The sequence below is a fragment of the Pantherophis guttatus genome, chromosome 11 (assembly GCF_059756535.1).
Source record: "Pantherophis guttatus breed Tessera chromosome 11, ASM5975653v1, whole genome shotgun sequence".
Lineage (NCBI taxonomy): Eukaryota > Metazoa > Chordata > Lepidosauria > Squamata > Colubridae > Pantherophis > Pantherophis guttatus.
This window is the reverse complement of record NC_142073.1, coordinates 10,944,376-10,967,177: the sequence shown is the minus strand read 5'-3', so window position 1 is coordinate 10,967,177 and position 22,802 is coordinate 10,944,376. Positions and strand designations below refer to the sequence as shown.

Genomic DNA, 22,802 nt, shown 5'->3' with positions numbered 1-22,802 from the left:
GCAGGAGTCTGCAACCTTAAACACTCAAAAGAGCCATTTGGATCTGTTTCCCACAGAAAAGAAAACACCGGGAGCCACAAAACCTGGGTGGGCGTGGCCAACTCAACATCACTCACTTCCACCAGTCACATGACCCCCCCAGCCATGCCTACCCAGCAGGTCATTAGGGCAAAGAACCAGTTGTTAAAAAACACTGGGAACCACAAAACCCTTTTGACATTTCCCCCTCTCTCTCCCTCCATTTCTCTTTATTTGCCCCAGGCGAGGAGTGACTGGGAGGGGAGGGCGAGGAGGTGGGGGCCAGCCAGTGGTGGGATCACCCGACAGGGAGCCATAGCAGAGGGCCCAAAGAGCCGCATGAGGCTCCGGAGCCGCAGGTTGCTGACACCCCCGCAAGGGGAACCTTTACCTTTATCTTCTTAGGCATTCAATGGATGAACATTTCTGCTGGGACCTCTGGCTCAGCAAAGCAGCTGTGCACCCCAACCAAGAGCCGCTCACATCTGCCAGACCCTGACCTCACCGCGGCCAACTAGCCAGTCAAATCACCATGGCCAAATTGCTGCCGGACAACTCACCCCAACCAAGAGTTCGCTCACTCCAACATACTACAAAAAGATCCTTCTCACATTGGCACTTAAGATCTCTCAACAAAATATTTGAAAACGCGGAAGATCAGTAAAATTAGTTTATTTAAATTTTCTCATGCTTTTATCATTAAACTGCAGCGTTTTCATTGTCCCTCGCGGAATAGAATCTTTTGCACTATGCAGAATTTTGGTTTTCCTTTTTCTTTTTTTTTAAACTCTGAAATTAAAATGAAATAAACAAATCCAAGACAAATACTGTATTTACAGGTCATTAACAATGCTTTATATGGATGATCTGCCATCACAGAGGAGATCTGTTTTGAGTCCAGAAATGCAATCCGAGCTACCGCTTTACAAGTGGAAGATTTTTCATCCTAAAATAAACAGAGGAATAAAGAGAAGAAATATATTTTAATAAATAAAATAATTTCAATTTTTAAAAAATCCAAACTGGGAGCCAAACTACAGCCTTTCTATCAATTCTTAAAAGGCTTTTAAATTCTAAAAAATAAACCTTAAGACATTGATTTTTAAATGAGCAATTTAAAAATGTCAACCATAATTACATATTGACAGTTTGTTTATCTATTAATTAGATTTATTTGCCGCTCATCTTGTTTTTCTAAATAAAGAGAATACCTATGGCACTCTTCCTTCAACTGATTATCTTTCCAAATTTGCTGGAAAGTTTAGACACCATCGATTATTATTCAAATAATGAAAAAAAAACCCTGTCTCATTAAAGCCAAATGACCAACATGTAAAGAAGAGATAATATAATTCACACAAGAGAACAAAAGTTACTAATTGCAGACAGCTGGAGTTACCTGCTGCTTACCTTCTTAAAAGTTCCCGGGGTGATATATTCGTCTTTCCTTCCTCACTGCTGCTGTCTTTGCTCTCGGCTGTGTCTGAACTGCTGTTCTTCTCAGATTTCTTGTTCTTGTGCTTGCCCTTGTGCTTGGATTTCTTGTGCTTCTTTTTCTGCACAAAGAACAACAAGGGTTGGAAGGGGCCTTGGAGGTCTTCTAGTCCAGCTCCCTGCTCAAGCAGGAGACCCTACACCATTTTAGATAAATGATTGTCCAATCTCTTTTTAAAAACCTCCAGTGATGGAGCACCCCACAACTTCTGGAGGCAAATCATTACTATAATGAATTGTTCTCACTGTCAGGAAATTTTTCCTTAGTCCTAGGTTGGTTCTCTCCTTGATTTGTTTCCACCCATTGCTTCTTGTCCTGCCTTCAAGATGCTTTGGAAAATAGGGTGAACCCTCTCTTCTTTGTGGCAGCCTCTTTAGATATTGGAACACTGCTACCATGTCACCACTGGTCCTTCTTTTAACTAGACTAGATATATGCAATTCCAGGGCAGGAGTGGCTCCTCAGGAGGAGGTCTCCTCGAGAGTAAGGCTTGGGGCTAATTGGCCACTCCCTTAGCCTATTTAAGGAGGAATGCCGACTGAAGCAATTTGTAGGGAACAACTTTAGTTCACTCTTCTTCGCGTCTGGATTCTCTGCAAATTGCTTCTGGGCTTTCTGCCAACCTTATTAAGATTGTGATTACTTTATCTTTGGTTTCTTGTAGGCTGTTAAGAAAGTTTATTAACTGCCTTTGTTTGAAAAAGACTGAGTTATTTTAGTAAATTAAGTTTTGTACGGACTTTGTGTGTGCTGCCTTCTTTGGGGTCCGTAGCTGGGGCAGAACAGCAGCTGGTGGTTCGGAGAACCGGTAGCGATGGCAGCTTGAGGCTCCGCCCAGCCTCCTGGTTGTCATTACTTCCTGGTTTTAACCGCGTGGTGCGTGCACTTCCAAACCGGTAGGGAAGGTAAGTAGATTTCATTCCTGTGCAATTCCTGCAACTACTCTTCATATCTTTAGCCTCCAATCCCCGAATCATCTTTGCTGCTCTTCTTTGCACTCTTTCTAGAGCAGCAGCCCCCAATCTTTTGGGCACCAGGGACCGGTTCCGTGGAGAGGGTTTTTTCCATGGACCAGAGGCAGCGTAGTTTCACATGCTGCCTGCATCCCACGGTGCCGGTTCACGGATTGGGGATTGGGGACTCCCATTCTAAAGTCTCAACATCTTTTCAAGTAAGGGTAATATATTTTTATTCATTTATTATCCAAAGGTAGATGGCCACCCATTTCATATACGTGACTCTAAGCAAGGAGGGAGGAAATGTAAAATAGAAAGAAAACTCCTTCTGTGCTTGGAAAACAAGCTTTGTAAGAGAACCTGATTCTGATTTTGAGGAGAAAAGGTTAAAAATAAACATCAAAAATTACCTTTTCCTTTTTGTGTTTGTGTTCTTTTCTCTTGTGTTTTTCTTTGATCTTGGGGGGCTTGTGCTCTGCAGCCACTTCAGCTGTGCCTAAAACATTTGTCAGAGACAGAAGAACTGTTGAAGGAAGATGCACTGAAAGCTATTCAGAAGCTGCTGAGTTATTATTATTTTAGATTCTGCGGGAATAGCATCTTTCTGAATTTCTTGATGCAAACCCATGATCTATTTATACAAGCATTGGCTGCACTTTTAGTGAATATATAACTATGCTCAGGAACAACAAACAGAAGAGGGAAAGATTTAACACTACCCACTCTGGAGGAGCGCTTGGTGAAGATGACAAAACACTGCTGAAATGCATAAATTGATAAGAGAAGAATATTTGTAGCTCAGGGTTGAAATGAAGAGCTCTTGGATGATTTTACCTAGTTTGGGTAATGAAACGTCTACAAAAATCAACGAAGCTCGGAGCTCTGAAGACCCCTGGTACTGTAAATTACTTAAATCGGTAATTTAAAAGACATTATCTGTATTTATTGGAAGCCTCTGATGGACTTTATGTGTAAAAATGAAAAAAGTGAACTTGTGACAAATGGTTTCGATGATTAGACAGGGGAGATTATAGAAAAAAAGAGAGTCGTGATGTAACTTTAGAGAAAGAGGTAAATTTATAATTGTACATATAGCTGCTAAAATGAAGATGGGAAGCCATTTTTAAATGTTTTCTTTCTCTTCTATTTTTCACCTTTTTTTCTTGCACTTTTGCTGATCGATTTTTTTTTTCCTTCCTTGCAAATTCTTGATTTAATTAGGGTAGATTAGTTTGTGTTGGCTTGAGCATGTTTAGGTATCTACTCTAATTAAATCAACAATTTTAATAAAAATTATACTTGGTGATTAGTTTTGCTTCTACAGTATTTCTGTAGTCCATGAAACAAAAAAGACCAACAGCCAATAGATTCCTGCGTGTAATACTTTTAAAATGGAAAGAGTTAATATATATTTCAATTAACATTTAACATTTAACAAATACCTTTACCAGAATAAGCAACAGGAGGCAATTTTGGTCCAAATTCTCCTTCATCAACTACTTCCTTTGAGGTTGGCGTTATGGTATCAAAAGTCTCAGGTGTAACTTCAGTTTCTTTGAGGAGAAAATAATAAATATGGAGATTGTGTTTAAAATCCAACATAACAAATCACTTGATACAACCCTCTGACTTATTAGTCCATTTCAAAGTCCGTCTTAAATCCTGACATACCATAAAGGCTGCCGTAAGTTACGGTACATTTCCATGAACCTATTCCCAAAACACATCAACTTTTCATCAAAAGTTTTTTACTTTCTCAAAACAATCAGTCACATGGTCCAATGACAGCTCTGTCTGGCTGCCTGGTGACCTCACTCCTCTTTTCTTCTGACCAGGGGTGAGAATGTCCTTGGTTCCCAAGAGAAAAGATTTTTGTTTTGACTACAAAGTCCCAACTATCTAAATTCCCCCCCTCCCTATCCCTCAGCTCCAGTGTGGCAACACTGAAGCTCCAAGACGGCTTCGATCAGGTCAGCTTCAGGCTTACAACCATATTGCTTATCAACAGAGTTCCTGGTTCCAATTACTATCAGCAAATGAGGACTTCCTGCAGCGCAAAGAGCACAAAGCTTCAACCTGAGCGTTTCCATCCTGTTTATAGAGTGGAAATTCAAACTCTTTCGCTCGTTCAAATGTGGTGGCAAGCGATGCTTGCCCTAAAGTGGCAGGGGGTTATACGAAGCATTATATATCAGAGGATTTGGCTGGTTTTTAATGGGAGGGGGGAAAAACATTTTGTCTGAACCGAGCCAATAATAAATACCTTGAGCAGCAGGTAATGGGATGCCAGGTGAGTCGCAAGGCTTTGTGTTTTCAGACTCTCCTTCCAGGGCTGCTGCAGCTGGCTCTTCTCCATCACTCTCTTCTTCAGAAGAGGACTTCTCGTCTGAGGAACTGGCAAAGATGGCTTTGAATAAATCCATGGATGGCCGGCTTTCTTCTTCCACGGCAGCTTCACTTGGGCCACTGGGCGGGCCTGATGGCTGAACCACAAAGGAAAAAGGAAACAATGCACTTCTCTGCCAAGTTAAACCATAACAAAGGAGCAAACCGTTGAAGATTTCTCTTTCCACCTACCATACTTTTCAGAGTATAAGACGCACTTCCCCCCCCCACCCAAAAATGGGTGAAAATTGTGGTGCGTCTTATACACCGAATGTTGCCAAAGCGCTGCCCACCTGCTGACGCCCACCCTTCAGCCATTTTCAGCCAGTTCCAGGCGGCAGGGATCGCCTGGAATCAGCCAAAAATGCGATCCAGAGAGGCCAAAAACGGGGCGTGCAGAGGCTGAAAACGCGATGCGCGGAAGTGGCGATGGGCTCTGGCTATTCCCGCAGCCTGGAAAAGCTGATTGGCAGTATTCCGGGAGGCTGATCCAACCGCCAATCAGCTGTTTGTGCTGAATCGGGCTGCAATAACGTGCTGAAGCTGACCAGGCTATTTGCTGCAAGGATGCTAGCCAGATGAATAATGATGGATGCTGGTAGGCAGAGGCAGAATTGTTTTTTTCTTATTTTCCTCCCCAAAAACTAATGTACGTCTTATACAGGGGTGAAATGCTCCTGGTTTGGACCGGATCGCCCAATCCGGTAACGATGGAGGCGGGTGGTTCGGAGATGTCACTGCCGATCAGGCAACTCAGCTGGGATTGTCAGAGCCTTTTGAAAGCATTTTTTACAACCTCTTCGCTGAAGAGGTTGTAGAAAAAATGGTTTTAAAAGTAAAAAAAAAAAAATTAGCCACGCCCACCCAGTCACATTAACCCCACCACCACCAAGCCATGCCCACAGAACCGATAGTAACACATTTTAAATTTCACCACTGGTCTTATACTCTGAAAATACGGTAAACTCTTGCAAAATAGACAAATACCACTCAGTAATCTGCATTTTATGCTGTAGGATTGATTCTAGCCCCTCCTAGATATCTTAGTATGTCTTTCCGCAAACACACACACAAAAACATCTTTTCTCTTGTATTTTATTTTAAGTAATAAAATAATTACTTACTTAATTAATTAATTACTTAATACAGGTCCTGTATTCTACCTGCTGGTCTACGAGCAGATAAAGAGCTAATGATGAAACTTTCTCAAGATTTATTATGTCCTTGTGGTTAACCCATGGCCAGGTGGAACAAACAACATACTATACATTTCATACTTTTCAGAGCATAAAAATCAAAACTATGAGAAATGAACATTTCGTTCATTCACAGTTTCAACTTAACCTCAGGGCAAATTAAAAACTGCATTCTGCACTTCTAAAACGTGGCTGTGTTTTAATTTTTGCATGCAAAATGTGGCGCCTTGATAAAGGCATTTCTAATAATAAGTGTAAAATTAGTCCTGCATTGTATCCCTTTAGTAAATTGTCACCCGAGTCTGAAGGGCTTCTATTTTGGAGTAATGCATGAGGATAGCCTGATTCCCATCTCCTGAGAATATTGTAGCTACCAATTCTTTCATCCAAGTTCATCATACATCCATTTGGCATGTGTTTGAAAGTGCCCCCTACTCCTTCAACGTAACAGAAGGACCAAAACTACTCTACCTGAGTGGGAACAAGGTCCCCAGTCCCGTGTTTGGCCTTCGCTTCAACTGCTTTGGGAAGTTGTTCCTGAACATGGACCTCCACCTTTGATCGAGCCAAACTTATAAATTCACTGATGGTATCTTTCTTCTTCTCTCTGTCGGGCACATCCCATCTGGATGACTTCTTTGGCTCTGAAAGAAATGGACACATTTCCAAGGGGTCATCACCCTTTCTTCATGAGTTCGATCCTAGGTAGAGGCAGATGTAGGTGTTAGGGAATGGCAATTGCCTAACTGGTTGGGTTGACAATATATATAAACCATCACTGCATGTTTGCAGTCAAAATGAAATGTATAGCTTTAAGACTGTAATGCTGTATTGCATCATATTGTATTCTGATTGGCTATCTCTGTAGCCAATGTACTTAACAGGAAGCTTGAATCATGGCTTATTTTTCTTATTACATTATTATTGCTACCTCTGTTCCTCTCTGCATGATCTCTCTGAATGATCACTAATTGATCATTGCTACTTGTTGTTTTCTACTGTTTTACTGATTGTTTTACTGCTGTACTTGTTCCTGTCTGCAACTACAAAAAGAACTGTTTTAATGCATATGACTACAACAACTGGTAAGAAGACTTTGTTCTTGGAATATCCGTGGATTGACAATTTAACTATCTTTATCTGTATATGACCTGGATTGTTTATTGGACTTTGCTTTTTCCTAAAAGTAAAAGAATATCACAACTCAGTGTGTCTGTGTATTGACAGTGCTTATTCACAATCACCCTCAGTCGTTTCTCATGTGCACAACCTTGCTACTCAAGGGTTACTCTGCACATATTCTTCAACAGTAGGGTCTCCTGCTTGGGCAGGGGGTTGGACTAGAGGACCTGCAAAATCCCTTCCAACTCTGTTAATCTGAAAGTTTTCTTTCTTTTATACAATACACCCAGTTTTAAGAAAAACCGTCTTTCATCGTTAGGAATTTTAAATTTAGGGGCCAAATGCCAACCAATTCACATACTTCTCCCAGTTAGTCCGGGACACTGTTTCAGCCCTGCAAATGGTTTTTACTCTGTTATTGTCCTCTACACTTTGATTGGCCCAATTATCTATGATTCAGGTTCTGAAGAGATATCCATCTGATAAATTAAAAATCTTACTGTTAGGAATATTATCTTGTTGCACTCCCGTTTTCATTGGTTGATTTCGCATCTCTGACGCGGACTCTGAAGCAACGCTCAAGAAGTTGAACACAGAATACTTATCACGTTTCACTGTCGGCAATCCGACAATACAGGACCTGATGAAAAATAAAAGCAGAGTTTCTACATTTTTTTTTTCTTCTTTTAATGACCCTGCAAGCCCTTACATCGGGGTGGAGTTGGAGTGACTGGATGGAGCTAGAGCGTTTACTGGCCGGATTCCCTTCCTGATGCCTATGTGAAGTTCACAGCGTATATTTTCTCTTTGCGCCCAGAGAGAGAGAAATATCTGCCGCTTCCTATGTTTGAACTCACGACCTCCTGACTGAGAGACGAGAGCTCCCCCTCTAAGCCACCAAGCCACTTTCAGAGTTTCTACATCTAACTTTGGGTAATTTTTCTGTTCCAGAAATATATGTGTTAAAATAGAATAGTATATAAACAAATAGTATAGAAACAAAACAGCATTTTAAAATTTACTGTTTAAATTTTATAATTATAGAAATATATATATAATTATAATTAAGTAACCAAGGTGGTCTAAACCAGGGGTTCCCAACTTGTGGGCCGCGGCCTATTGGCCACCAGGCCATGTGAGTAGCTGGTTGGTGTGTGCCCCTGTGCGCATGCACACAGCTCCATTCACAGGCACTCGCAGCCCATTCACACAAGTGTCACAGGCTCTTATGGCCCTACTCACATGACGTTATCGCGGGCGCTCATGGCTCCCCTTGTGGGAGCAGCGGACATGCACGCCCGCATGCATACACCTGCCCCTCCCACAAAACCATCCCCCCTTTCCCTCCCTCCCTCCTCTCCGGGCCAACCTGGAAAGGTTGGGGAACTCCGGTCTAAACAACAGTTGTTAGATTTGACCACTTCTACTGGCCAACCATAAAATTATCACCCCCAAAGTACTTGTTAGAAAATGCTAATGGATTCAACCAACTTACTCTGCATAGGGATCAGGAATATTAAACCTTTTGCACAAAAGTTTATCCGGGTGCCACTCAAATTTTTCCCTTGTCAGCTTTCCAAACATCTTCATTTTTGCAGCTGCCTCTTTGTCGTCAACATTCGTCTAAAATAACAATGTGGTTCTCGGTTTGTTACAGCAATTATCACGCATACATTTTGGCAATAACCGACTTGAGGATAAAGCAATAACTTTATGATGGTCTTTTTTTTTTTTTTTTAAACTGGCCCGATTCGCATTTCTGCTGAACTAATTTTAACCGTGTTTTTATTTAATAAACCACAAGTGGCGTTCACACAACACCTTCAGACAGAATGAAACAAACTGCGTTACGGCTTAGCTATGTGTCGTGAGAACTCTTAGCGTTTGTTTGGAGATGATCTTGAAAGGAATCGGTGCTCTGAGGATGACTGCAAGTCAACCCAGTTCAACAGTTTCTGGAGGAGTTTGGGACATACCTCTTCATCGCGAGGAACGTCTACTTTATCGGTATCGTCCTCTAATTTTGCAGGAGTAAACCTTGAAGACAAAATTGAGCTGGAGGTTTTGTAGAAGGCAGCAGCACGAGAGAATTCTTCCCGCTCTCTACCGCGCTCCCACTCCGTCATCCTGGAATCTAAACAGCTTTCTGGCACATCTATTAGGGCAAGAAAAATTTAAAAAGCAAGCAAAAAAAAAATACAAAATCAATAATACTGGCTCAATAATGTTGAAGAGAAAAGAATGAAACAGTTTATAGATGCAGAGGTTTCCAGCAAAAGCAAAGCCAAGAATGACAGAAAATAGACTCAACAGAACTATGAGGCTTTTTTTTTTTAACGAAGGTATATGGCCATCCACTTTAATTAAATAACTCCACCCATTTAAAAAAAATACACAAATAAAATCACACAATATAAAAGGCAAAAGGAAAACATTTTTTTAAAAAAAGAACAGCCCACTACACAAATATTTCTTGCTGATCTCCTAACAAGCAGAATCATAAACCAGAGTTTGTTCTTCCCCGTTATTTTTGTAGGAGCAAGCCACAATTCCTGCTTTGGATGTTCCATTACATAAACCATGAATCAGGGTTTCCTAGTGTTTTTAGACTAGTCTTTCTAGCAGATTATACACAAAAGAAATATTAACAGCGGAAGCAAGAATGTTTTAACATTCCTTACAAAGCAGAATTTGAATCAATTGTAAATAATAACTATATGGAAATAACATGATTGCACTTGATGAGCTGGCCATAGAAGACAACGTTTTAAAATGCTGGACATATTAAGCATCGGAATAGATGTCTATTTCATGATGACAAGTTATACATTGCCTCTTTTGCTTCTTCAGATTTGGGGGCTGCCCGCTTAAATTCTGTTTGTTGTAGAATACTTGAATTAAAATGAAAGTGTGCTAGATGAAGGGAGAAAAGAGCTGGGAACACGTTTGCTACTTGCCTTTCTTCCCACGTGCAAAATTTTCTAAGTAATGTTCGTATCTCTTTTGCTTTTCTGGGTCGCTGGCAAATGGTTTGAAGTCAGTCGAGCGAGTTGTAGGTAACTGGGACCCCAGCCTCAATTGCCACTTACGTGGCACATCAGGGACAGGAGGAGCTTGGAATTTGCTACAGGCAGATTGTTGAGCCACAGTGTCAGCTTTCAGTTCTCGTTGTCCTGCCTGTTTCGCTTCTTGGATCCTCTCTTTGTCTTTCTCCGACAAATATTCTAGAACAGAAGTGGTTGGGCCTAAACAAGAAGGGAAAATCATGATAAACAACTAACATATTTTTGGTTCAGAACATAGTGTAATCAAGAATACATTGCCTTGTTTAGACAAAACATTTGCAAAAAGCCACCATTTTTAATAAATTAAAAATATACATGTTTAAAGATATATTTAAATTAAGGTAGACAGACAGACAGACAGATAGATATAGATGATGGATAGATAGAGATAAAGAGATAGACAGACAGACAGAGATAGAGACAGACAGATAGAGATAGATGATGGATAGATAGAGATAGAGATAAAGAGATAGAGACAGACAGATATAGATGATGGATAGATAGAGATAAGTAGAGACAGACAGATAGATAGATAGAGATAGAGGATGGATAGATATATATAGATAGATAGAAAGATGGATAGATATAGAGATAGACAGACATAGATATAATTAAATTTTAAAAAGTCAACCAAAAATGCCTACAAAAAAATAAGTCAAAACAAAATGATTGCAGACTCCAGGTAGAGCAGCGCCCCTACCCCCAACCTTTGGGGCACCAGAGGCCGGTTCCGTGGACAGAGGTTTTTCCGTGGACTGGAAGGAGGCGTGGTTTCACATGTTGCCTGCCTCCCGTGGAGGGGGCTTCACTTGCTTGCACGGCCCGGTTTCTGGCATGCCACAGCCCGGTGCTGATGCACGGGCCGAGGGGGGGTGGGGGTTGGGACCCCTGAGATAAAGGATATGCATCGTGCAAAGTAACATCCAAGGTATTGGATACCTTTCAGAGCAGTTTCGCCCAGTACTTCCCTTCTCTCGGAAGCGGTTTTCTGGTGTCTACTTTGGTCTGCTGCGTCGCTCAGAAGCTTCCCTGTGGATTCTGCCAAGGCTTGCAGTAAGTGGGAGTTTTCAGCAGTAGCTTTTATCACAGGTCGAAAGTAATGGATTGGTCTGTAGTCTCTTGGCAGGTCTGGAGGAGGATAAGTCTTTACGGAAAAACCAAGAGAAGACAAAACGTTTGTCTTGCTTGCAGACAAGCGAGTCATTACATACATACTGGACATTGGGAATTAGGCAATATTAAATCTGAACTCAAGTGTAGAAAGCATAGAAAGATTCATGAATACGTTAAAGCATTCAGCTATTCAGCTTTAAATGGGGAGTGTGAGGGTAATGAAGATTTAAAGCTGACCAGCCCCTTTAAGACTGAGGATGTGTCAGCAGGGTTATTACCCTTTAAGAAGCTGCCTATATAAGGGATGTCATTTGAGGGCGTCAATCCCTCTCCTTGTGTATCACGCTCGTCGCGTGCATCTGTACTGTAGTTCTCTGTGTAGAGTTGGAGAAGACTGATTGCTTGCCTGCCTCTGCTTAGCACGTGTACGTATAGATATTGTATATAATGTTGTATATAAACCACTGCTTGTAGACAAACCTTTGTGTCCTGTATTTTGCTCCCAGGTAGTCTCAAAATAGTAGTCACGGTGTAAACACTCCGACATAAACCAGTGTTTTTCAACCTTGGCAGCTTGAAGATGTGTGGACTTCAACTCCCAGAATTCCCCAGCTAGCAAAGAATTCTACAAGGTGAAGTCCACGCATCTTGAAATTGCCAAGGTTGAGAATAAACTAATAACTGGCATAACTGGCAATATTTTTAAAATATTGGGACTATTTGTTGCAGAGGTCTAGTAGCTATCAAACTTGAAATCCAATCAGCTCATATCACTAGTTGCTTCCCATTTCTCCCCAATACATTCACTGTCATTGTTTTTTTTACTATTTTGCCGATCTTAACAAAAGTATCCTAATCCTATGCATTGTAAAATGATCGCCATAGCAGACTTTATTAGCACAACAGTGAAGATGGCCGATCTGATTTGAAAAAAAAAATTATTGGTCATTCCAAAAATCAGGTTAGGGCAGTGAAAGTTGATATTCTCCCTTGTTTCATTTTGGACTAGAGTAAAAACAAAACGGTAACAACAAAACATTGCTACTATTGTTATTTATAAAAATCTACTACATTTCAAATGATAAGCAGGTTGAAGAATCAATGTTATACTCTTGGAGATCTTGGTAAATTCAGTGTTATCTTCATACATGTACATGTACAGGCAGATATAATGGCAGAAAGGAAAGCTAACTAACCTTGGCAGGAGTTACTGATTTAGAGGCCAAGCAGAAACCATCCAAAATTTTCCCGAGATACTTCTTTTCTTTCTCTCTTCCTAAAAAATAATAAGATAAATTCATTAGCGCTTTCAAAGTAAACCAATAGGGGGGCACTTCCTGAAAGGCCTCAACCAATGATAAAAAGAGCCTTGGTGGCGCAGCAGACTAAAGTACTGTTAAGTAACACCAGCTTCCTGCAATTACTGCAAGTTCAAATCTCACCAGGCTCAAGGTTGACTCAGCCTTCCATCCTTTCGAGGTAGGTAAAATGTGGACCTAGATTGTGGGGGCAATAAGGTGACTTTGTATATAAAAGAACACCACTTGGGGGGCCGAAAGCCCTACTAAGCAGGTATATACAAAAGTATGAAGGCTATTGTTTAACGCATTGTAAGCCGCCCTGAGTCTCCGGAGAAGGGCGGCATATAAATCGAACCAATAAATAAATAAAATATCCAGAGGCTTCCAGACCTGGCTTGCTTTTATAAGGCTGGGGGGCTGTCCAACCATATAATCCGTCTCCTGGCTCTTCGTCTTTCAGAACACTGTTATATTTGGAAAGGGATTCGACTGCATAAATATCTTCATCTTCGTCTTCCAAAGCGCCAACCCCAAAGGCCTAAAAAAAGCAGCATAGCATACAATTAGATTTGTCTTCACTATTTTAAATAAGAATAAGAAAGGCTGAGCACCAAAGAATTGAGGCCTTTGAACTATGGTGCTGGAGAAGACTCCTGCGAGTCCCTTGGACTGCAAGGCGATCCAACCGATCAGTCCTAGAGGAGATCAACTGACTGCTCTTTAGAAGGCCAGATCCTGAAGATGAAACTCAGATACTCTGAGAAGGAAGGACTCACTGGAGAAGAGCCTAATGCTGGGAAAGATGGAGGGCAAAAGAAGGAGACGACAGAGAACGAGGTGGCTGGATGGAGTCACTGAAGCAGTCGGTGTGAGCTTAAATGGACTCACCTAACAACTGTCTTTCTTTCTGCTTAGCAACAGAAATTTTGGGCTCACTTGTGGCCGTACGTCGAGGACTATCTATATCTGCAAAAGGTTTGCCTGAGGCGGAATGAGGAAAAGGGCCAATTTGCTTGAACTGGCTGTAATAAAGGAGCTCCAAACTTGCCCCCCATAGCAGACTGTACTTATATGTGAATAAATCATAACTATTCTGAAGTACCGTATTTTTCAGAGTATAAGACACACTTTTTCCCCCCTCTAAAAAGAGGGTGAAAATTTGGGTGCATCTTAGCCCCACCCACCCACCCCCATCCTTTGGCCTCTGCCTCCCAGCAATTTACCTCCTTGCAGCAAGCAGCAAACAGCCCGTTTCAGCTTCAGCACAGCTTGATTAGCACAAGCAATTGATTGTCAGTTGGATCAGCCTCCTGACCCTCAGCTGTTTCAGGCTGCAGGGATTGCCATTGCCGGGCGGGCCTCCGCTGTTTGCTGCAAGGAGGCAAATTGCTGGGAGGCAGATTTTTTTTTCTTGTGCTAATCAGGCTGTGCTGAAAATGAAACTGAAACTAAAGCAGACTGTTTGCTGCAAGGAGGAAAATTGCGGGGAGGCAGAGGCAGATTTCTTTTTCTTTGTTTTCCTCCCCCCAAAAAGTAGGTGCGTCTTATACTCCGAAAAATACGGTATATATTAGACATTTTAGATTTCACTTGCTCATTTCTCAAAACCTAGTCCAAAATTTTAACCTGTATGATATTTTACCTGTCCTGAAATGCCCAGTTTCCGTCCTTTACTATGCCGTACGTCCCCTAGACGACTTAAATTTTCAGAACCGAGGCGAAAAAGATTTAAGGGTTCTTCTGAAGCACCAAATAAAGCTTTATTGGGATCCAGCCCTTTGTAACCCAGTCCATGGACGTTTTCTTTCGGAGTCAGATCTACTGGCATCACATCTTTGGGGGCAAAGGTCACATTTTCCGGCTGATATTCATCCTCTTCTTCCTTTATAAAAATAAATATAGGTTATTTAGGATGAAGTGGTAAATTGGCAAAATTTTAAGCCCCTGCTTCTTCCCAGCCGGCGATTTTCTGAAGTGGCCTGTGTTGGCAATTCTAAGCAGCAGCAATCCGTGGACTTTGATTATGTCTGAGGCCTTCTTCAGAGATTCATTAGGTTGTTTCAGATTCTAACAAAACAACAGTTAAAACAGAGAACATCACAGCCTTCTATTCTCCTACGCTTTCTGCTTCGTCCACAAAGCAATAGTGTATAGGTAGTCCTTGATTTAGTGACTGGGATTGGTTCTGACAAAATGGTCATTAAGAAAATTGGGTCAGCGTGAAATCGCTGGTTGGTGCCATCTCATTCTGACAATGTTTTCTCTTACAGTGTCCTGTGCTGTTGTGGCCGGCCAGCGGATCTGGCAGCAGATTCGGACAGTGAGGAGGTTGGGGAGGAACATGGGCCAGTCCTGGAGTCTGGGGAAGGCTCTGATAAGGGCTCTGCATCGGAGGCAAAGAGGGGACCAGAGCCATATGCCAGTTATCAGCTGCCTTCGGAGTCGGACATCAGTGAGGCAGATGAACAGCTGGAGCCTGTTCCCAGTGTGCGCATGCACAGAGTTGCCAGACGAAGGGAACAGCTAAAGAACAAGGGTCAATTTGGGAGTAAGGCCACAGGTGGACGATGAATGGCCCCTCACAGAGGGAATAAAAGAGGAGCGAAAGGGGAGTGGAGTTTGCAGGAGACAATTAGTTCATTACTGATTCTTGCCAAGTATTGTGGTGTCTGAAAGATATCAGCCTGGCCACTCTCCAAGCCTGATAAAGGCCAGTAATTGTGAACTATCTTGAAAGGCTGTGGGAGAGGAAAGACTTTGCTGGAGAGGAATTCACTGTAAATTAAATAAAAGGGGTTTATCAGGATGCAGTATTTGTGCCTGACCCAATTGGGTTTTTCTCTTTTTCTTTTGGCTCCTTGCAAGGCAGAGAGACTGCCTAAACAAGCTATCTCTTTCTGAGATGTTTTTCTGACTCAGTGCTTCTCTACAAGGTGCTAAATGCCTTAATAAGATCAGCCCGGTGACTAGAAGCTCTGCCTGAAACTGACCAGACTGTAATCAGTTTCCCATTGAAGGTTATTTTGTTGTTGTTTTTGTGATTGTTATTTTTGTCCCAAAATTATTTCTTCATCTTTTGTCATATTTCCCATTGTCACTATCGGCAGCAAGTAGTAAACAAGAACTATTTTTTACTCCTTGCCACTTTATTTATAGAGTCACTGTCTGCATGTAAATAATTTGCATGAAGACTATCCAGGGCACAGAACTGTTTATATTAAAAGTTTTCATGATGTTAGATACCTTTGCAGAAAAATCAGTGCAAGCCAAGGGCCAGCACTTCTTCACTTATTGAAAATTACAAGGCATTAAGATGTTAAAAGAATCATTGTAATACCCATTATTGTAACTGCAAAGAGTTGGTATTTATTGACTAATTCCAATTCCGTTAAAAAAAAAGTTACAATTTCCAACAAAGGCTCTACAATTACCTCTGAATTTTCAGACCCTGGAGGCAAAGCACAGCCATATATTTTTACTCCTGGCTCTGTAATCAAACAGTGACAATCACGATTAAAATGCTGTATTTTTTCATGACTTTTATTCAAGTCGGAAACAAGTCATGCTGCTACGATACCACTAAATTCGAAGTCACTTAAATTACTCCGGTATACGAGTAACAAATAATACAATAGCAGACTACAGACCAGTTATATTTTAAAAATGGATCAAAACTGATATATTTAGGCAGCCATATCTTAAATATGAAAATTGGAACAAGTATTTTGCAATATTGTGCTTCTCCTCTTACAGCACAAGCAAACAGATTAGGAAACCTTTTAGGAGCCCTGATTTCATATTTCGCCCAAACCAGAAAACAATACTTATTATCTGTTTTGAAACAAGTCAGAATATTGTATAATTAAAAACAATGGTTCAACATTCTGACTTATGTCAAAATAACAGTTGTTTTCCTAATTTGGACAAAATGGCAAAATACAATTGGGTCATTCCAGCTTTGGTTGTTTGTACTTCAAAGGGAGAAGCAAAGGCCTTATTAAGCAGGGACATAATTACCTGAACTAGATAATTCATTTTATTCTGATCTTGTTGCAAAATAATAGATTCAGGGGAATGTACCAGGTTTTTGCTTGCGTGGCTTCCTCTTTACTCGGGGCCCAACGCCTTGTCCTTCTTTCCAGCCCATTTTTCGCAACAAGTCAATCCCAATTGTTATCCTGGGGGAAAAAAAAGAAATGGATCAATGAGTTATAACTACAGGTAGTCGTCGACTTACGACCACAATGGAGCCCCACATTTATGTTGCTAAGTGAGACATTTGTTAAGTGAGTTTTATGACCTCTCTTGTCCCAGTTAAGTTACTAACTGGGTTATTAACCCAGTTACTAACAACTGGCAGTTGTTAAGTTAGTAACCCGGTTAAGTGATCCACCAGGCTCAAGGTTGACTCAGCCTTCCATCCTTCCGAGGTGGGTAAAATGAGGACCCAGACTGTTGGGGGCAAGAGGCTGACTCTGTAAACTGCTTAGCTGTAAAGCACTGTAAAGTGGTATATAAGTCTAAGCACTATTGCCATTGCTATTAACATTGCCAAGGTTCAGAAATGCTGAATTAGATTATGCCCAGCTCCTCTGTGTTTTACTTGTGTCCTTTACATTATACATTTTACGTATTTGATTTGGTTGTCTAGAGTCAGTGAGATGGCAGTTATATAAATAAAATAAATGAATTCTACAACAGTCCTAGATTTAACATCGGGAACACTTGTTTATGGAGGAAGAAGAAATCCTGCCTGTTTACTTCTGGGAAAAAATGATTCAAACAGTCCTTCAGGTGTTCTAGAAATCAAAAAATATAGTATTTGCAATTATATGCAAGTAGCAGATTATTTTTCAATACTTACTTCGCAGGTGTGATGAATTCATCCAATACTGTAGCTCCAGGGATGGGTGCAACTATTCCTGCTAGCTGTCTGGCCTTCTCCTGGATTTTGTCTTTACTTTGGGAAGCAAATGTATCCGTAATTGTAATTTCCTTTGGTGCAATGCCATGTTCACCAAGATCCTTTCAGGGAAAATAAGATGGGGGGGGGATGGGATGGGGGGGAATCAGAATATTTTCTTTCCAAGTCTACGAATCCAAATAGTAACCTTGAAATAAAACAGCAAGAGATTCTACTTTCTCTGTACAAAAATCGCTGTTCTTTATCTAAACAAAGCTATTTAATCATGTCTGTTAACCATGCAGTAAAAGTTTATGTCCAAACACCAGACTTATATCTATCATTTATATGGCCACCCATCTCACAGAAGTGACTTTGGAAGATGTACAACTACCCTCTTTCCCCCAAAATAAGACATCCCCTGATAATAAATCCAGTCGGGCTTTTGAGCGCATGGCAATAAGGCCAAGCGCTTATTTCAGGGTTCAAAAAAATATAAGACAGGGTCTTATTTTCGGGGAAACACAGTATACATATAACAATATTTATATACTGCTCAAAAAAATAAAGGGAACACAAGCAGAAGACATCCGAGATCTGAATGAATGAAATAGCCTTATTAAATACTTTGTTCTTTACATACAGTAGTTTATACACTGCTCAAACAACTAAAGGGCACACAGAACTACACTATGTAAAAACAAAGTATTTAATAAGGCTATTTCATTCATTCAGATCTCGGATGTCTTCTGCTTGTATTCCCTTTATTTTTTTGAGCAGTGTATATCTATGTACCGCACAGATACCATAGATATATAAATAGTTGTCTGGAATTATATCAATGCAATAATCTCCATCATCTTACTTCTTCATCCATAAAATCTTCTGGCTCGACAACTTTCTTTTCTGCTCTGTTCTGGCGAGATGACACAAAGGCTGATGGTGCCCATCCTTGAAAGACAAAGCGTTGTTATAAGATGTGAGTTTATAGAAGAATTGAGAAAGATTGAATTTCCAATTAAAAGTGCAATTGCAATACCCACTCCCTCCAGACTTCTTTCACTGACTTACTATAACTGAATAACTGACTTACTATGTCTGAGTGGACATTTGTGTAGAATTGTGTTGGAAATTATACTAACTGCATGAGAAGTGATTTTGCATATCATTTCCTAGTTTAGGAGAATACACTGTGGTTGTTTCAATTTTTAAAATGTTTACTTGATCCTATTGTCCAGGAGTGGTATTCAGTAACCTTCGCTACCAGATTGGAAATATGTGTTGTGGTCCGCCAGGAGCCTGCAGAGCTGGCAACAGAGTTGGACAGTGAGGAGGCAGAGGAACAGGAGGAGCCTGTTCCTAGTGCACGCAAGCGCAGAGCTGCCAGAAGGCAAGAGCAGCTAAAGCAAAAGGGACGGCTCGGGAGTAAGGTCAGGAGATGATTGGCCCCTCTCATAAGGCTTAAAAGAGAAATAAAGGCACTTGGGCTTTTTGCAGGAAAGCAACATTGCTAATTCTGTTTCTAGTCGGCATCTCTTGTTTGTTTCTGAACTTCATGGGGCTTTGCCAGGGTGTCAAAGAAGATAAAAAGTTGGTGATTATCCCGAAGGACTTCTTCCGAAGGACTTGTTTTGCAACTAATTGGGACTCAGCTGGGAGTGAACGTAATTCTCAGCTGTTACAATAAAATAGGGGTTTTTGGGACTAATTTGTGAATTGTAATGACTCAGTAAGTCTAGGCCACAACAATGTGAGCGCGCGCACGCAGAGCCTTCCGTGCATGTGCAGAGTGTCAAAAACGGGATGTGATGACGTCCGGGCAGCTACCAGTTTACCCGAACCGGATAGAACCGGCTGAATACCACCACTGGTGTTGTCTCTTTTGCTAGTCTCAAGCATTGCACTAAGACAGGGGTCTCCAACCTTGGCAATTTTAAGACTTGTAGACTTCAACTCCCAGAATTCTCTCTGGGAGTTGAAGTCCACAAGTCTTAAAGTTGCCAAGGTTGGCGACCCCTGCACTAAGACACTAACTTGTTTTCATCACATTTGCCGAACATACCAGTCAGCTGAGTTCCCAAATAAACAGAAACTGTCAGTACAGACTGCGTTGCAAAGTTCACACAGGCTCACAAAAAGCATGCCAAGTTTAAAATGAAAGTACTGCATTATGAATCAGCAGTATGTGTGTCTTTATCTACAGCAGTGTCTATACTGTTTGACAGTCTATAACAGGGCTGTCAAACTCCCGACCCGCAGCCCGGATGCATCACGCACTGGCCACACCCACTGCAATTTAGCGAAGGGGGAAAAAGTCCTGATATGTCACATGTGACAACAGTGAGTTTGACACCCCTGGTCTATAAATTTAAACTATTATTAAATATTACATAAATCCCGTGATCCAGCACTTTCACCATCGTTTAGAAGCCACAATGGTATCACAAGTACGCATTGAGCCATGTAACTTCACACAGTGTGTACACCTGACCAAGATTTTACCGTCTTGGACACATTTTTAAAAATAACCCAACTCAGCCCAGCCTTATGCCAAGAGGAACAAAATAAGTTTCAGACGTAAATCATTTACTAACCTTCTTTGGATCCGACAGTGTTAAAGTAGCCAGCTGAGAAACCACCACTGAATGCGCCATGAAATCGTTTATACCGTCCCTTCTCATCTTTGACCATCTGGTCTTGGAGAGGAATTGGCTTCTTAATGCGCTCACCTGGAAGGAAGGAAGGAAGGAAGGAAGGAAGGAAGGAAGGAAGGAAGGAAGGAAGGAAGGAAGGAAGGAAGGAAAGGGGAGGAAGGAAGGAAGGAAGAGGGAGGAAGGGAAGGGAAGGAAGGAGGGAGGGAGGGAGGGAGGGAAGGAAGGGAAGGAAGGAAAGGAAGGAGGGAGGGAGGGAAGGAAGGAGGGAGGGAGGGAGGGAGGGAAGGAAGGGAAGGAAGGAAAGGAAGGAGGGAGGGAGGGAGGGAGGGAGGGAGGGAAGGAAGGAAGGAAGGAAGGAAGGAAGGAAGGAAGGAAGGAAAGGGGAGGAAGGAAGGAAGGAAGGAAGGAAGGAAAGGGGAGGAAGGAAGGAAGGAAGAGGGAGGAAGGGAAGGGAAGGAAGGAGGGAGGGAGGGAAGGAAGGGAAGGAAGGAAAGGAAGGAGGGAGGGAGGGAAGGAAGGAGGGAGGGAGGGAGGGAGGGAAGGAAGGGAAGGAAGGAAAGGAAGGAGGGAGGGAGGGAGGGAGGGAGGGAGGGAGGGAGGGAAGGAAGGAAGGAAGGAAGGAAGGAAGGAAGGAAGGAAGGAAGGAAGGAAGGAAGGAAGTTTAGATGCACATATGAGTGTTAGACCAGCTTTCATGTCTACGATGGAACTAGAACTCACCATCTCCTAGATTTTAAGATGGCACTTTCACTTATACCAAACTGTCTACAAAGCTGCAGCAAAGCAGCCCCCACCCCTCCATCCATCCTCCTTATGTCCCATTTTTCCCCCCTCTCAGCCTCCTTCCTCCCCAGTCGGCAAAGAGCTTCCAGGACGATCTTGAGTATCCCCTGCAGCAGACCTTCCCTAATCTGGGAGTCATCCAACTGCCCCACACTACAACTTCTCAGCCCAGGCAGCAGGGAAGAGGGAGACCGCCTGAAGGCCCTTGCCATTGCAGAAGTTGGGGGCTGCAGTCCCCAAAGGAGGGCACAGGCGCCAATACAAGAGACAACAATTAAGTAGGAAGCAATTCCCTAATCAAGGAATGATCAAGGAAAAGACCACACTCCACCAACACTAGCAGGGCAAATTACTCCATAGAAAGGTGAAGCAAACCCCACTCCTTATAGTACTGATGAGGTTACCTGGTCAGGAAATGAAATGTCTGCCAAAAAAAAAAAAATCAGAGAGCACCAAAGACCCCGTAGTCCTCTTCCTCTGTGTAATCCCCCTTTTCTTCTAGCACTGATGTTACCTATTGGATACTTTTTTATTTATTTATATTTCTGTCATGTTTATGTGATGTACACTGGAGGTGGTGACCCTTTTAGAGCAGTATGCAACGAAGTTTCATTTTAATGTATGCCGATCAATGCACATTTAAAGTGACAAAGTTATTCTAAGTTTAGTCGGGTAATGAAATGTCTTGAAAAACAAAAAACAAAAACACTATCAAAGACCCCACAGTCCTCCTCCTCCTTGCAAACTTTCCTTTCTTCCAGCAGTGATGATGTTACCTAGTCAGGTAATGAAACGTCTGCACACACAAAAAAAACAACAACCCTAAGAGAGCACCAAGGACCTCACAGTCCTCCTCCTCCTCCTCCCTGCAAACCCTCCTTTCTCCCAGCACTGATGATGTTACCTAGTCAGGTAATGAAAGGTCTGCAAAAAAAAACCCCAAACCCTAAGAGAGCACCAAGGACCCCACAGTCCTCCTCCTCCTCCCTGCAAACCCTCCTTTCTTCCAGCACTGATGATGTTACCTAGTCAGGTAATGAAACGTCTGCAAAAAAACCCCCCAAACCCTAAGAGAGCACCAAAGACCCCACAGTCCTCCTCCTCCTCCTCCTCCCTGCAAACCCTCCTTTCTTCCAGCACTGATGATGTTACCTAGTCAGGTAATGAAACGTCTGCAAAAAAAAAACACCAACCAAGCTCAGAAAGCACCATCAAGCACCCCACAGACCCACTAGGGAACCTCATCAGCGCATAGATCAGCATTGATGATTATGACCTAGTTGGGTAACAACAACCCTTGTACAAGCGAACCACCAAACTCAGAGAACACCAAGGACCCCGCGGAGGGCACCGGGTTAGGGGAGGGGGTCAGGCGGTTTCTCCCCAAACTAACGGAAAAAAAAAGACTCGGGAGGGAGACCATCCCTCCTTTGCTTCGTCTCTCCCCCCCGACCCCCCAAAAGCAGACGGAATAGGAGGATTTACCTTCCTCCAGCAGCTCCAGCGGGGTCCCGACGCTCACCAGCTCCTCATCCTCCTCATCGCTGCTGCCAGCCGCCATCTTGGGGCAGGTCTCTGAAGGAGGAGGAGGGGCAAGAGGCGGGGCCTGATCGGTCAACCATTTTCCCCCGCCCCGCCCCGCCCTCACTTGGGGGTGCGCGCGCAGCCCGAGAGGGAGGCGCTGCCGTCCCCAAGGAAGAAAGGGAGGGAGGGAGGGAGGGAGGGAGGAGCGCGCGCGCTGCGTTGGGCTCGAGTGCGCGTGCGCGCGCTGAAGCCAGCTCTTGGCGAGTTTTTGCGAAGTTTGAGGCCGA

General features: G+C 42.4%; 1 protein-coding gene across 2 annotated transcripts; it reads right to left on the bottom strand.

Moving 5' to 3' along the window:
* Positions 1-674: 674 nt before the first annotated feature.
* Positions 675-22,654, bottom strand: GPATCH1 (G-patch domain containing 1). 2 transcript variants are annotated; one of them, XM_060681606.2, is made up of 20 exons: positions 22,477-22,654; positions 20,149-20,283; positions 18,420-18,505; positions 17,516-17,676; positions 16,732-16,829; positions 16,083-16,138; positions 14,294-14,533; positions 13,042-13,189; positions 12,547-12,626; positions 11,177-11,381; positions 10,130-10,417; positions 9,149-9,327; positions 8,668-8,795; positions 7,673-7,812; positions 6,522-6,694; positions 4,733-4,952; positions 3,912-4,022; positions 2,880-2,965; positions 1,429-1,574; positions 675-964 (listed from the first exon to the last, which is right to left on the bottom strand). In XM_060681606.2, exons 1-20 carry the CDS (start codon positions 22,550-22,552, stop codon positions 934-936), a joined length of 2,787 nt encoding a protein of 928 aa, XP_060537589.2. In that variant the 5' UTR covers positions 22,553-22,654; the 3' UTR covers positions 675-933. The 2 variants fall into 2 exon arrangements, with proteins under 2 accessions (XP_060537589.2, XP_087733353.1); XM_087877227.1 differs by having other exon boundaries at positions 3,918-4,022.
* Positions 22,655-22,802: the final 148 nt, after the last annotated feature.